This window comes from Pleurodeles waltl, chromosome 10 (genome assembly GCF_031143425.1).
Source record: "Pleurodeles waltl isolate 20211129_DDA chromosome 10, aPleWal1.hap1.20221129, whole genome shotgun sequence".
NCBI lineage: Eukaryota > Metazoa > Chordata > Amphibia > Caudata > Salamandridae > Pleurodeles > Pleurodeles waltl.
In genome coordinates this window covers 949502831-949518622 of record NC_090449.1, presented here as the reverse complement: position 1 = coordinate 949518622, position 15792 = coordinate 949502831, and the positions used below count along the sequence as shown (strand labels likewise).

General features: G+C 41.0%; 1 protein-coding gene across 1 annotated transcript in view; it reads left to right on the top strand.

Moving 5' to 3' along the window:
* Positions 1-15499, top strand: part of COL1A2 (collagen type I alpha 2 chain) — a 57423-nt gene extending 41924 nt beyond the window's left edge. The window contains exons 39-49 of the mRNA XM_069211760.1: positions 606-713; positions 1467-1520; positions 1610-1717; positions 4539-4592; positions 4807-4914; positions 7967-8020; positions 8107-8214; positions 9157-9406; positions 11486-11676; positions 12191-12433; positions 14557-15499. Coding sequence (XP_069067861.1) covers positions 606-713; positions 1467-1520; positions 1610-1717; positions 4539-4592; positions 4807-4914; positions 7967-8020; positions 8107-8214; positions 9157-9406; positions 11486-11676; positions 12191-12433; positions 14557-14703 — 1425 coding nt within the window. The 3' untranslated portion in view covers positions 14704-15499. The remainder of the gene's footprint in view (positions 1-605; positions 714-1466; positions 1521-1609; positions 1718-4538; positions 4593-4806; positions 4915-7966; positions 8021-8106; positions 8215-9156; positions 9407-11485; positions 11677-12190; positions 12434-14556) is intronic.
* The last annotated feature ends 293 nt before the right edge of the window (positions 15500-15792 follow it).

The window sequence follows — 15792 nt, the reverse complement described above, 5'->3', positions numbered from 1 at the left end:
TGAGGCAACGTATTATGTTAATAAAGTTGCAATGTAACAGTTAAAATTTGGAATTTATAAAACACATATTATTTAGAAAAAGTGTGCTAATAAATGCTTAGTCACACATTTCTTAACATCATACATTCTAGTTGAACTGAGGAAACACTGCTTACTGCTTCATAGCATGCATTTTACAATAATGTGACAGAGGAAGACGAATGCTAATGGTCAAGCAGCCAATTCAGTATGACTTTACATCATTGCAGAGATTTAACAACTTGTGTCCTGAATTTAGTTAAGTATTTGTAGGACTTGCAAACATGACATAACACCATGGCATAACTCATGTATGCAGACCTGCACTGAGTAATATGCTCTTTATTACAAGTGTTGATGGAGGGGAGGGTCTTTGTTGCCCACTTGAAGCTGAACCTGTCATGAGAAATGGTCCCTTTCCACAGACAACAATGGTAAGCAATAGATATCACACAGCACTCCTGCAGATATACTATAAACACAAGTACATATCATGCATTACAATACAAGGATTAGATAATTGTCAGTATTGAATTTTACATCTGTACTACTCAGCTAAACTCTATCTGCTTGTGCTTATTTCACAGGGAGAGCCTGGTTCTGCTGGACCTGCCGGTCCTGCTGGCTCCCGTGGTGCCCCTGGTCCTGTTGGGTCTGCTGGTATGAATGGTTCTCCTGGTGAAGCTGGTCGCGATGTAAGTCAAATGTGCAATACAATCGTGAACATGTGCAGAGATAGCAACCTATTGTCAAGTGAAGGGCTGATCCCAATTACAAAATATGTACACAGATTGATAATAAGGCTAATTTTAGTAGGTGAGTCCCACTCTCTCAAACTGGTCAGTATTATTCCAAACAAGAGGGCTTATTAATTTAAATCCTACAGCAAGTTCAATTCACTATGCCCTTTTGTTCGGAGCAGATCTTAGAGGTAACAAGTGGGCAGAACCTATAAACCCCCGAAATCTCAAGGCTTAACCAGTGCAATAGGAAACAGACCCCAGGCTGACCAGTTTGCTTTTGATTAAACCTTTTGGCTCATTCAAATTTATACATTTGGTAATTAAGGTGAAACACTCACTGATACCACATCATTCCAAGACACAAAACTCTCAATGTCTCTTTCTAATAGGGGCTTAACATAGATAATCCTAAACCATTTACAATGAATGCAAGTGCTATCACCACCTGCACCCTACATTACAATGTCTCCAGTTGATCTGTACTTTATCTAGTAGATTATAAATCACATATTCTTTCTTTGAACCACAATTTCCTGTATAAATCTGCCATGTGTCTGTTGCAAAATTAAATTCATCACCAAGAAAGGGGGCAACACATCTGATTCCTTGGTAGAAGGAGCTAGACTTTTTATGCGCTTGATGTGCAATGCACATGTAATAATGTTGCACTGTTACACTTCATATCTCATTTTTATATCCTCAAAGGGCAACCCTGGGAACGATGGTCCTCCAGGCCGTGACGGGCTCGCTGGTGCCAAGGTAAGTACATTTACTTGCATTGGTACATTTAGTTCTTACTCCTTGCTGCTTCGTTGTAAAATATTTTATATATTTGTGTTCCACTGTAGGGTGAGCGTGGTTATCCTGGCAACTCAGGAAGTCTTGGCCATGCTGGTGCTCCTGGACCCCATGGCTCTGTCGGCCCCGCTGGCAGGGCTGGAAACCGTGGAGAGCCTGTAAGTTATGAACTTTGTATCTTTATTGAAAATATCATTTACGAAAATGGAAACAAAAATTCCAGATATACCTGGCATACTCAGAATCTTTACATGGCAAAATGTGGCAGAGTGGACACAAATATTTACGTTGCAGCCTGAGTTCGTGTATGAATGTGAACTCACAGGTTGCTCTAGAGAAACTACTAAATCTGGCTGCATACAAATGGAGTAAACAGTATGGGTAAACAACAGAAATTGGAACCAAATGACAGCCTAATTAGCAAGAGTACTAGCAATCAGTGCCACAAAAACACAATGCTGCTGTTAGAAGGCAAAGCCTAAAGCGAAATATAAAAAGTGACAGAAAAATAATGAGGACTATGCAGTTCTAACATTAAAGAAAATAATGCAGATCCTCTGCTGATTCAAAACCAGTCATAGCGTTGTTTAAAACAGTGGTGAATTGTCCCCGAGAGACTGGCCATCAAATCATTAGTAAAGAAAAAAACAAAAAGAAAAAATAGAAATTAAAATATTGGGATTCGGGAGGGGTGTGTAAAGTCCTAACAATTAATTGCACTGATCACATGTAACAGGCAGCAGTTAATATTGACTCTGCACATTGAATTAATTAATGGGAAGACGTAAGCATGGAAAACATATAGGCCCTCATTCTGACCCTGGCGGTCGGCGGAGAGACGGCGGTCGGACCGCGAACAGACCGGCGGTATTAAAAATGGCATTCTGACCGCGGCGGTCCCCGCCGCGACCGACCGCTACTTCTCCACTCCGACCGCCGCGGCGGTCATGACCGCGGGGCTGGAGTTTGCGCACTCCGGCCCGGCGGTCGTCCCAAGACCGCCAAGGGTATTATGACCCTGCCTACCGCCGCGGTTTCTTGCGGGCGGGAACCGCCGTGCGAACCATGGCGGTAAGCACTATCGGGGCCAGGGAATTCCTTCCCTGGCACTGATAGGGGTCTCCCCCACCCCCCACTACCCACCCGAGTCCTCCCCCCACACCCTCCACCCCCCTGCCACCCCCCAGAGGTGGTACGAACCCCCTCCCCACCCCCACCCCGACATGCACATACATGTACCCCGACATGCACACACCCCCAACATGCACATATACACGCCCCCTACACACACATACACAACGGGGACACATACCCGCACACATACATGCCGACATGCGCACCTGCCGAACAGCACACATTACCCATAGACACAGCAGCACCCCCCGCCCGCATACACGCACTCACACACCCACTCTACACACTCACACGCACACCCCCATGCACGCCCACATCACACAACACCCCCCCACCCCCTCCCCTCACGGACGATCAACTTACCTTGTGCGTTGGTCCTCCGGGAGGCGACGGGAGCCATAGGGACGTGACCGCCAACAGAAGACCGCCAACAGAAGACCGCCACACAGAAATGTGGGTCGTAATTCTGTGGGCGGTGTTCTGCTGCCGTGGCGGTGGAGGTTGACCAGTCTCCACTTTCCCGCCGACCGCCAGTGTGGCTGCTGGCGGTTTTCCGGCGGAACGCTCCCAGCGGTCAGAATGCGCACAGCGGCACACCGCCGCGGTCGGCGGTCTTCACCGCGGCGGTAACTCAGCGGTCTTGCGAAAAGACCGCCAAGGTCAGAATGAGGGCCATATTCTCCTCTACCCAAAACATAAGAAGATCCTGGTAGAGTTGGTTATTTGTAGTGGAGTGAGATCCAGATAAAGGTTGTATTCATTATCTGATTGCGAGAAACCAGTCTAATTGAGAACATGTGATCTATCGGAGAAGGAAGGATGTTTTGCAAATGTCAGAGGAGGAGCAGCAGAAAGTACAGAAACACAAGTAACTCCTTTCATTGGTTAAACCTGAGCAGTGTAAGAGCTCTGTAAAAATATGGCCAAGCCCTGCACTCAACTCCCTTCAGCTTTGTGTAGCGGAAGTTGGTTGCAGGGTCTTTGTGGGCATGCACTTGAAACGAACTTCATATTTGTCTGACAAATTTCATACAGATTAATCAAACACAGCTATAGGATCTCCATTCCCCTTCAGGGGGAATATAAGTGCATAGTTACTGTTACATGACAGTACCCATGAGGGAGAATGCATCACCTGTGAAAATGCTCGTTTTTTTCTGTGGGGAAAACATGTATCTTCATGTACAAAGCTCTAGCCCTATACTGTACAAAATGTAGGGATGATGCACCCCCCTATAGTTAAAACTCAATTTCTAGAGTAAAAAAGAGTCAGAATCGAATTTGGATATGCCCATACATGTTTGTTGATGTTCCGAAACTTCCAAGGCAAACCACACTTTATAATACCAACCTGAGCGGGATTTACAATTACAGATTTCTCCAGACCTGTGATGGAATATCAACTTCCTCTGGCTTTGGAAAACCTTAGCTAGTGGGCAGTCAGTCACATGGGCACAAGCATCTGATCATGAGATTGCCCACACTATGTAGCGCCAGTCGTCTGATGTTTTCAACCTGTGCATGCAACACACAATGGCAGTGCAGAAAGGACAAATAAGCAATGACTCCCATGACCCAAGAGAAAAATTCAGCATGTCATGAACTTTGCTATTTGTTTTGCAGAAACAAATCCCACTTTTTTCTGTGAAACAAAAATAATGGTGAGCAGGCTGCCCTGACATGTTTACTGAGACTATTATCACCATGTTGGCTGGAGTTTTTTGAGCGAAAACCCTACATCAGAGATCTCTAGATTGGGTAGATGAGCCAAGATGCAGGCTCAAACATGAAATGAATGTCTCGAAATTTAGTCTGATTTAAAGTAATGTTTGTTTATCTTTACAGGGCTCAGCTGGATCTCAAGGCTCTGTTGGTCCTGCTGGACCAAGAGGACCTGCTGTAAGTAATTGTTAAATATTTTCGTTTTTTTGTGCTCCAATCTGTAACGTAAATGTCACCCTTGATTTGATGAGGAGTAAGTGTAAGTATAGGACAGTTTATATGCTACAATCATGTTCTAAAATGATTAGTGTGCTTCAATTACATTGTCTTTGACGAATGCTGGAAATTACAAAACATGTTTTTAATGCCTTCTTCATTACCCTTTTTGTAGGGCGCTCAAGGTGTCCGAGGTGACAAGGGTGAAGCTGGAGAAAAGGGAGCCCGCGGTCTGGATGGTCGCAAAGGTCACAATGGATTACAGGGTCTGCCTGGTCTCCCAGTAAGTATTTATACGTATAGTGGAAATGTATAACATAGGCTCGTCAGAGGCTAAGTATGTTTGAATATTACTCAGCCCAAACCACAAGTTTAGTTTATCCATCTCTCATTCTAATGTGTGGGCGCTTAGGGGCTCATTATGAGTTCAGTGGATGGTTTACACAGTCCGCCGAAATTCCGATGGGAACGTTGCCACCATTAAGAGTTTCCCGCTAAGCCAGTGGGTGGAAACCTGCGTTTCCGCCCGCTGGCCTAGCAGGAAACAGCCTACAGCATTGTCTCCAGGTCGTAATTGAGCCGGCGGCAATGCTGTAGAGTGCAGGGTGCACCAGCACCCTTGCAATGTACTGTCTGCAGACCAGACAGTGAACATTGCACGGGTGCTTGAAAGTGGGGCCCCTGCACTGTGCATGCCAAGTGCATGGGTAGTGCAGTAGCCCCCCTCAGGCCCCTTGCATCCGTTCTCCACCAGCTGGTGGAGAACTGGGTCATAATCCCCAGGGCAGTGCTGTTTGCAATGCTGCCCTAGAGGATTAGAACTGCCACCACCTCCAGAATCTCTGATCCTGGTGAAGCTGGTGGTTCCCTGGTGGCCCGAACACCAGGGTTTAATGAGGTGCTCGGATGACCGCATTTGCGGCAGTCCGACCCCTATACATGAGTCTGGCGGTCTAGTGACAGCCAGACTCATAATGAGGCCCTTAATGTCTGCCACATTCATAACTCTTTCCATTACATCTGCTAATCCAAGCACCTTTTTTATTCAGGTACTTGGGCACTTTATTATTGAGATATGCTGACAATCATTCCTAGCAAGATGTCTGGGAAATCTTTAGTGTCTAGGTCAGTGGTTCCCAACCTGTGGTCCGGGGACCCCTGGGGGTCCGCGAAGCCTTCTCAGGGGGTCCGCGACTGCTTACAAAATTAAAAAATATTAACAAATATTGAAAAATTAGGTATCCTGCCTCCAGTAATGACTCAGTGGGGGTCCCCGGATTCCAATGATGATTCATTGGGGGTCCCTGAGTTCCATTAATGATAAAGTGGGGGTCCACAGAAGTCAAAAGGTTGGGAACCACTGGTCTAGGTATCTAACTACTTATTTTAATTCCTTAGCTTAGGTGCCCCTTTTATTCATGTGCCTGGCTACCAAAGTATATTCTAGTGTTGGGGAATACATTTGTATGCATGTCTTGAGGCTCTTTTTCTGATTTATATCTATGGACACATTTTTATTATTTGTGTGATTGAGCACTGCTTCCTAATCCTGTGTCTGCCCATTCCTCGCTAATCAGATGTATTGACACATCTTTCTCTTCATGTGTCCAAGCACTCATGGATAGAAATGTGTGGGGTACACTTTCCTAAGCAAGTACAGCTTCCTATTCATGCATCTAGGTACTTTTGTATGCATGTTTATGGTCACGCTTTCTTAATCGAATGTAGCCAATCATTCTAGCCATGTTTCCAGGCACCTTTTCAAATTAATATGACTCAGCCCTCCTTTGCATTTAAGTGTCTGGACACTCCTTATTGTTCATGTGTTTCCTACAAAGTTCTCTTATGAGATTTTTGTATTCATGTGTCTCAAAAGTGCTTCCTTTTCAGAGGCTAGTTACTCCTCTACACTTATGTATCCAGCCATCTAATCCTATTCATTATATTGAGCAATGATTTCTAGTCAGGTGTCAAGCTCTAATTTCTATTCCTATTTTTCCACTTCACACAAAGCATTAGTTGATACACTTTATTTTTGGCCAAAGTATTTGTTGGAGTGTCCGGTGAATATCAAATAATTTATGATCAAGACCACCCAATGCTCATTGCACTGGGACATAGATTTATTTTTTGCTGTTGTTTTCAGAGCTGCTTGCAAGTTCCCCATATATATGCTGCACACATAGAAAGAAATCTCAACACAGGACTAGAGATTTATTTGTCTGGGCACTCTTGACTCGTAAGGTCTCTGGGTACTGTTCTCTATATATTCTTCTGTTCACTGTCCTTCTGGTGTCCAAACTCTTTCATCTCTGTCCTGGCATACTTTCCAGATCACCTGTTGGGTAACGTTTTCCTTTTAAAATGCCTGGGAATGTTGTCACTTCACATGTCACAGCAAACATCCCTTTTCACATGTCCAGGTACTGTTTTCTATACATGTGTCTGAATATTCTGTTTGATTCATATGTCTGAACACTCTTTCACATTCAGTTGTCTAGTACAACTTCATATGCACCCTAACTGCCTAACATATGACAATTGTTGCCTGAAGAATATTGAAATAGTAATTGTGGTCAGTGAAATAGCAGATGGTCACAATCCTGTCTTTGGTAATTGGCACATTTTTTATTGATTGTGTGGCATTGGTGTCATTTCTGTTTCAAGATCCTATGTGAACACTGATTATAGTTAGTGGCTTCAGCAATTATTTAGTTGCAATAACAAAAAAATGCAACATAACAAACACATTTATTCATTATTGCCATTTCACAAAACGGATATTAGTTTAAAAAAAAAGTTAGGGTAGGTCAAAAGTAAAAGGTTAATGTTTGAGAGAAGTGTTACAGTTAGAGAAGGGTTAGAAATATATTAAAATTAAAGATATAGATAAAGTTATGGTTGGTTTTATGACTTCAATCACATGACTGGGGTAAGGGCTAGGGTTCAAGTTAAGGTTATGGAAATGTCCATTGATAGTTTTAGGGTGGGAGCCAGAGTTCCTGCTAAGGCTAATGTCAGGATAGGGACAGCCTAAGTGTTACAATTGGAGCTCGGGAATTAGGGATAAGATGATGGTTAGTTTGGATGAGGATGAATGAAAACATCTTCCCATAAGGAATCCATTGCAGTGCTTTTATACTAATGTGCTATGTGAAGTGTAGAAAACTATTTATTGCAAATTAGCATTCACAGAGGGCTCTACATAGCTGAATGTCTTTAAAAGTTAATCTCCTAAATCTCATAGATTCTATTTGACAGACAATTTCTAACGTTTGATAAGTAATGCCTGCTGACCGTTTAAAAATTGACAATGATTTGTTCTTTCTTAACAGGGTTCACCCGGAGAATCAGGTATTGCTGGTCCAAGTGGTCCCTCTGGCCCAAGGGTACGATCTTTGTACTTATCTCTTTCATTTTGTGGTGAAATATGTGTTTATTTTGATTCTTAATGATATTTTGTTAATTTTCTTAGGGTCCTGCCGGCCCATCTGGCCCTCCAGGAAAAGATGGTCGCTCAGGACATCCTGGAGCAATTGGCCCCGTTGGTGTTCGTGGCTCTCCTGGACATCAAGGCCCTGCTGTGAGTGCATGTCTTTTAATATATGCAGTTCAAAAATTGACTGAAAATGTTTTTTCAAGATAGTGTGATTGTGTTGAAAGTCAAAATCAAGAACATGAGATTTTTAAAATGCTGAGATTCCAACAGACAAGAGCTAGTAAGTCTGAAGAAGGGTTCTAAGTCCATTCTTTCCATATCACCCGTCAGCTCTAGCAATTAGCAAAAGTAATCACAACTAGGGTGTGTGCCCATCAAAATCAATCATAAGAGCCAAGCAAATTTATTTGCATTGAATTCATAACCATCCAAGGGCTCATGTCTTAGTGAACTAGCCTATCGAAAGCAATGAACTTGAGCCACCCTTAGGCAAATAAAAAATAGCGTAAAAATGAAGGCCTAACCTCACATGATCCTTACAAAAGATGCCTGGCTACGTCTTGGCATTGTCCATTCAGTAAACAGTGGTTGAGAAATGATGAAAAAGTCCAGTAGCAGTGCACTCAGTAGCTGCCCAAGCAGTATGTCATGTGCCTTCAGTGATAAACATCCTCTTGCCAGAAATCTAAGAGACGTCACTTGTAATCTAGATATTGATATGATTGTGGCTTTAATTGGATGAGAGAATCAACGTGATCTTAAAAGTGCACAGCATTATGAATATCACCCTGGTAAAGAACCACCTTGAATTTCTTAAATAAGACTCACACAGTGACCTACGAATAAAACTAGACTTCCATTTTCAGACAATAAAATGCCCCTTCATTTAGCATGCTTCAATTTAGTGAAAGTTGTAAAGTAAAATAAATCTGCTGTCACTATGATTGCAGGGAAATAGCAGTAAATGGGAATAAAGGGATTGCCAGGTTAAAAGAGAAACCTTCAAATAATATACATATTACTGGGTCTAGTGAGATTCCAATGAGTCAATAACTAATCTTTTACTGTGATTACATTTCATGGTAGGGTCCCGCTGGATCCCCTGGTGCCCCTGGCCCTGCTGGACCTTCTGGAGGTGGCTATGATGCCGGTTATGATGGTGGTGAATTTTATAGAGCTGACCAGCCTTCTCTCAGACCCAAGGACTATGAAGTTGACTCCACACTGAAAACTTTGAACAGCCAGATTGAGACACTGTTGACCCCAGAAGGCTCAAAGAAGAATCCAGCTCGCACATGCCGTGACTTACGACTCAGTCACCCAGACTGGTCAAGTGGTATGTATAAATTAATATAATAACTACTACGACATTCTTCCCCTTTCTCATTAAGAAGAGGTAATTTTTATATTGTTATAATCCTATGACTCTGTAGGTACGTCTTGCATATCAGATTTTCTCACCTTGAATGCACCATGGACAAATTAGAGTAACCTGTACCTCAATATTTATGTGTTCATTGTATATCAATTCTTTGAGTCTAACTATATAATTTTTGTAGAATTTATCTGTCACTGTGACTATTGTATTGCCTCTCGAAATATGTTTTAGTCATTGTTTATGGTCAGTTTTAAATGTCTGTTGTTGGAGATCTGTTTTCTCCAATAAATTATAATATATACACATGCTGAGCTTTATATCAGGCCCTTGCTCTTAATGGCATGGTTTTCTGGTATATCTCATTTCCCTACTTTGTGTTTGAGTGCTTTCTGCCCTATTCTTTTTTCCTTTCCATGTTATGATTGGATGACTTGTATCCTTCTACTGCTTACATTAAGGGAACTACTTTTACTCTTTAGCACTCCATGGGAGTGAGTGTGATTTCTTGCCTTCTCCCCTGTGTGGTGCTTCCCCCTTTGCACCCCACCTCCTCACACTCTCCATGCTGGTCTCCCTCCTTCTAGCTTATCTGTTGCTGATATTGCTCATGTTGATCGTCATCAATATTAAAACGTTTATTTTTGCCACGCTGAACAGCATCCACAAGAAGGATTAGGCCCTGCCATAGTAAACAAGCATTGGCAACGTATTTTGGTACTAATTTTTACACAGCTCATTATGCTGTTCTATCAAAAAATGGCTTTCTATTCATCCTCCAAAGGCACCACCCAACATTACATAAATAAATAAAGATGTTCCTGGTTTAGGAGAACAACTACTTTTCTTCTGACTGCCGATAAACTTAGCATAAACACGCCAACACAAGCATAACATTGTATTCTAAAACACCATGCTGGGTTCTGACACATACTTATAAACACCATTCTCTAACCATGCAGTTTACTATTGATCCTTTTGCAAATGAACGAAAATAGAAAAGTCATTCCGAACCAACTCAATAGTAATAAAATAACAGAAAGATAACAGAGCTCAAACACGTTTCTTCTTCCATGCTAATTCACACAAACCATTTTGAAACTTCACCTAGTACAAACTCTCCTCTAATCACACCATGAAATACCAGCAGTGTAAGATATACTATCAAATAATGGTTCCTCAAGTCTAATGGATGGCCTTATCTGCAAAATAGGATGACCAAGAAAGGCAATGCATTATGACACTATAGCAAAAGTAATTATCACCATAAAAATGTAAATAACATAACATACAGATTTTGAGATTATGGGCACACTGCGTATCTTCACCATTAAGTATAGATAGACCACATTAATTTGAAAGAAGTTCCATTGATTGTTTCCACGACAGCTAGCACATATGCTGGAGATAGGACAGAACAGCATGCTGTTAATATTGAGCCTCCCTCCATAAAACATTGTACTAGAGTGAAGGACAGTCCCTTGGGTCTCACATGAGCACTGAGGTAAGGAAGAACAAGACTTAACCAGTACTCAAGGTGAGACTTCCGGCATCTGACCTATTTTCCCTCTATTACCTTTTAGTCCAAAAAAGAATGAGTAGTTATCCAATGTATGTATTATCTACATAGGGGTGGATAACTAGAACTGATTGACACCTGATCAGTAGATGTAGCGTTTTAAGGCATTAGGTGGACATCAATGTCAGAGCTGTGCACATTTGTTCAGCTCTGTCTCAAGTAGCGTCACAATGGAACTAGACTGCCTAAAAAACACTGAACGTCTTATGGAAAGGGCTCTGTTTCAAGTGCACTACTTTTTAGCTGGGAAGAAACCTCATAAACCTATGTATCCATTGCTACATTATATTTAGGAATTAAATTTAAACTTTAGGATCAGTTTATTGTAGAAATCATCATCTGTTCTTAAATGTAAACTAGAAAAAGAATGATCTTATGTCCATCTCTGTTGTATAATTTGTAGCATTACTGTTGAGAATTCCAGCCCTTCTTAACAGTAGATGGTTTTATTCCAATGGTAGGCTTCTACTGGATTGATCCTAACCAGGGTTGCATTGCTGATGCCATCAGAGTGTACTGTGACTTTTCCAGCGGGGAAACATGCATCCATGCCAACCCAGATAGCATTTCACCCAAGACCTCGTACTTGAACAAGAACCCCAAGGATAAGAAGCATGTATGGCTTGGAGAAATCATGAATGGTGGTACCCAAGTGAGTATACAAATTAAAATCAGCAAAATATCCAAGTAGCTGAAAGTATTGCCAAAGTCCCATTTATAACCACACCTGAACTATAGTAGTCCCCTTTGAGCCAGTACGTCTGATCCAATTAAATATTTTACCCAATCATACGGCTGCTTACACATGTTGTTCAGTAAACTGTTTGTCTTCAAGAGTGTTACACCAAGCCCCAATCTCTGGAAGCCATTGACTACAAAGTCAGAGCTTCCATACTAGATTATTGGATCACACTTCTGAACACAAAAGTGGTGGATATTAGACACAACCACAGCAGTGATTTAGAAGGATAGCCCAGACCAGTAAGTTATTAAAATCAACGTCTGGTTGAAGATCTACTATGTTACTATGTGTCAAGGCATTTACTTAGTAGTATAGTATTATTCTGCCTACTTGAGTCTACTATTCACATCAATATTGTGAAGAAAATCATAATTTGCACTTTTCTATTGAATTGATGTAAAAATGTGCTGTATTTGTGTTCTAGTTTGAGTACAATGAAGAAGGTGTGACCTCTAAAGATATGGCTACTCAGTTTGCATTCATGCGTCTCCTGGCCAACCACGCCTCTCAGAACATTACCTACCACTGCAAGAACAGCATTGCATACATGGATGGAGAGACCGGTAACCTAAAGAAGGCTGTCATGCTGCAAGGATCTAGTGATGTTGAACTCCGCGCTGAGGGCAACAGCAGATTCACCTTCAGTGTCCTCGAGGACAGCTGCACTGTAAGTAACTTGCAAAGCAGTATGATTTTTAGACACTAAGGGCCAGATGTAGCAAAGGGTTTTTTCCCATTCTGTGTCAATGGGAAAATGTGTTCGTACATATGGCCCTAAATATCTACATTGTCAGGCACATACATGGGCTGTGACTAATTGTTTTTGATAACAAATTATACTATACTTGTGTAGACAGAACTGCATAATTGCCAATGATTGATAATTCATTAAAGGATACGCTTGACCTCTCCCCCCTAAATTGGTTAGGGGTTATGCCTTCACAGATTTTCAAAATGAAAATGCTATTGCAGTTCTGATAACAAGATTTCTCAACTTGAACACAGTTATTCTTTTAACCTTCTAATGGCAATTTTCTAGATGATCTATTCAGTTTTAGTTCTAGAAAACACAGGTGATGTGGATTTGAAAACATGTGTGTGGCATCTGGAGATATAGCACATGATTTTGATATTTTAAAAGAAGATACACATAATTCTATTAATAAAAAAATCAAAATAAGGAGATGAATTGTTTTTGACTGAAGGCTGTGGTGGCCAATTCACAAAAAGCACTTATATGTATGTAATGTAGCTCTCCTGCAGTACTAACATACATACTCATATATGCCTTTGTGAAATGGTCCCATCATCTTTAAGGTAAACCTACATTAATGTTTTTGTGACTTCCTTTTTTGATGATCACTCACATGGCCCACATGAAAACCACTTTTTATGGTGTTTTTATACACCAAACTATGGTGCCAGTTCGCAAAAGCATGTATGACTTTGCAGTGTAGTGGTACAGGTGTATTACTTTTTAGGCTCATATGTGCCTTAGTAAATTAATCTTACTAAGACATATACATATGAGATCCAAATTAAGAAGAGTCGGCCTGATGTGCTATCCCCATTCGTAAACCAGGGATGTGCAAATTACACACAAACTGGTGGACAAAATTGGATATTATTTTCAATGTGACCTCTGTGCTAATAGGTGGCATCACAATTTAATCGTGAACAGGGAGTCTCAAAATGGCCTGCCTATTAGATAATTATTAGGCATGTTGAATTGTGTGAGCGGTTGTGACTAGCTCAGAATTCAGTGATAGCAGTATGCAAAGGGTAACAGCCCACCATGCCTGCATTTGCTTTCCCCAAAGAAAAACATTTTTAAAGCAGCTTGTTTTCATTAAAGCGAAAGAGGCTACTATAATTTCTTCCTGTTTTGGAACACATGGGAGGAGCATGCATTTGCCCCTTGGACCACTGATTCCCAAAAGATGAAGCAGCCCAATGGGTACTGTTTTTTTACAAATGGGTTACCAACCCAACTTGAAAGCTGGTAACTATTAAATGGTTTTCAACCACAACTGAGGTCACTAACCATTATAACATTCCTTTGAGACTCCAAAAGACTCTTTCACATCCTCTTCTGTCTATATCAGATGGTTCGCACAATTCCTTTTACGATTTGGAAAGACTTTGCCAACTCTTAACGGCGGGTTGTACCTTGTGAAAATGGGCTCTGAGATTGGAAAGCCTGATTCACATATGAGGCCATATATCTTTTATTGCTCTAATGTTTGGAAGGAAAATACAACACTTTATTATGTGACCAATGAAACATGTGCAAACCATGGCTTTATTGCCTACTAAAACCCCTGCTCCGTGTAAATAGAGTTTAACAATTGGTAGGAGTGCTGGCTTTTGGCACCACAGGGCCATGATTGAAATCCTAATTTGCCTACCTGAGCCAAGACTGAGACAGGACACACATATTTCTTCTTTTGTGTCGCAACAGAAACACAATGTTTAATACTTTCTAAATGGCAACATTTAGGTCCTGATTCTCAAACCTTTTTCCATGATGGAATATGTCTTATGCTTAGACATTCAAGAGTAAGTATCATCTAAACCAGAAGTAAGATAGACCTACTTACAGAAATAGCTTTGTGGATGAGGCCCGTAAAATTTTAAAATATTGACAATTTAGCTGAATATGAGAATTTAGATCACTACATGTTATGGAGGCTAGCACACCCTGTTTGCAAGGCTGTTGAGACTTTGTATCCAAACAGTCATACCAATAATCTAACCTCACAAATCGAATATTTCATTCTCTATTTACAGAAACATACTGGTGAATGGGGCAGAACGGTCATTGAATACAGAACAAACAAACCATCCCGCTTGCCCATCTTGGATATTGCACCTATGGACATTGGTGGTGCTGAACAAGAAATCCGTGTGGACATTGGACCTGTCTGTTTCAAATGAATGGACTCAAACTAACTTAAAAAATGTTCTCTTTTTGCCATTTCTCTTTTTTGTGCTGAAAACTGACTCCTTCCATTTCCTTTGCTCATCTGCTTGCTTAAACTCTGGGCGAAAGAGAAGGAGGAGGATTGATTGGAACATTGTGAAATACACACTAAAACAGCCCCCGAGGGACCTGGAAGTCATTCAAGATGTTAACAACTTGATTTGGGAAATGTCAATCTTTGTAAAAAAAAAAAAGCTAAAATAAAAAATAAACACCCTGAAAGTTTGTACCACTTGTGGCCTTTGACTGTCTCCCAAAGAGGAAGTTTAAAACCACAACTTCCAAAGGTTTAAAACTACCTCAGACACTTCTCCCCAAGTGTGATATGTATCCCTGATAGGTACTTGTGCTACACTTAACAAGGTGGTTTCGTCTCACGTGTGATACAAAGGTGCAAACTGCAGTATTACAGCTCTCAAATACTTGAAGAACTTCGATGGTGCTAACAACATTCGAATACCACTTTTTGTGTGTTGAGTTGAATTGTTTGCTTTGAAAATTGTTTTTATAAAATAAAGTAATATTCTCCAGTCTACTGTTGCCCAAAGATTAAGCATGTGGATCATTTCTCTCATTTTTGCCTTCTTCCTTAAATTCAGGTTTTCATCCTTTTAAAAATCTCATTTTCATCCTCTCAGATTGGGTAAATGGAGGCATCGTTAAATTGTACCTATTTTTTGTATATGTGAGATGTTTAAATAAATTGTGAAAAAATTTGAAATAAAGCATGTCCAGTGTTCCGAACGAAAACCTTCAGCGAGTAAAATTCCTTGTTTACACCCATCCATTTGCATTTGGCACTTAAAAATGTGCCCTGAGAAAAAAATTGCCAATACGTTTGTCTTTTTGGTTTACTTTCCCACCTTTCATCGCTTTTTTGCATGCCTAAATAAACATTTGTTAGAGGTCTACAACCTAGAAATCATTGTGACAATAGCACATAAGTTATAGGACTAATTTCTGGACATAATGAATCACCAATTGACTCTCGCTTTGTGCTATTAACTACACATCCAGTTGAAACCGATAATAGATGTCTTGAC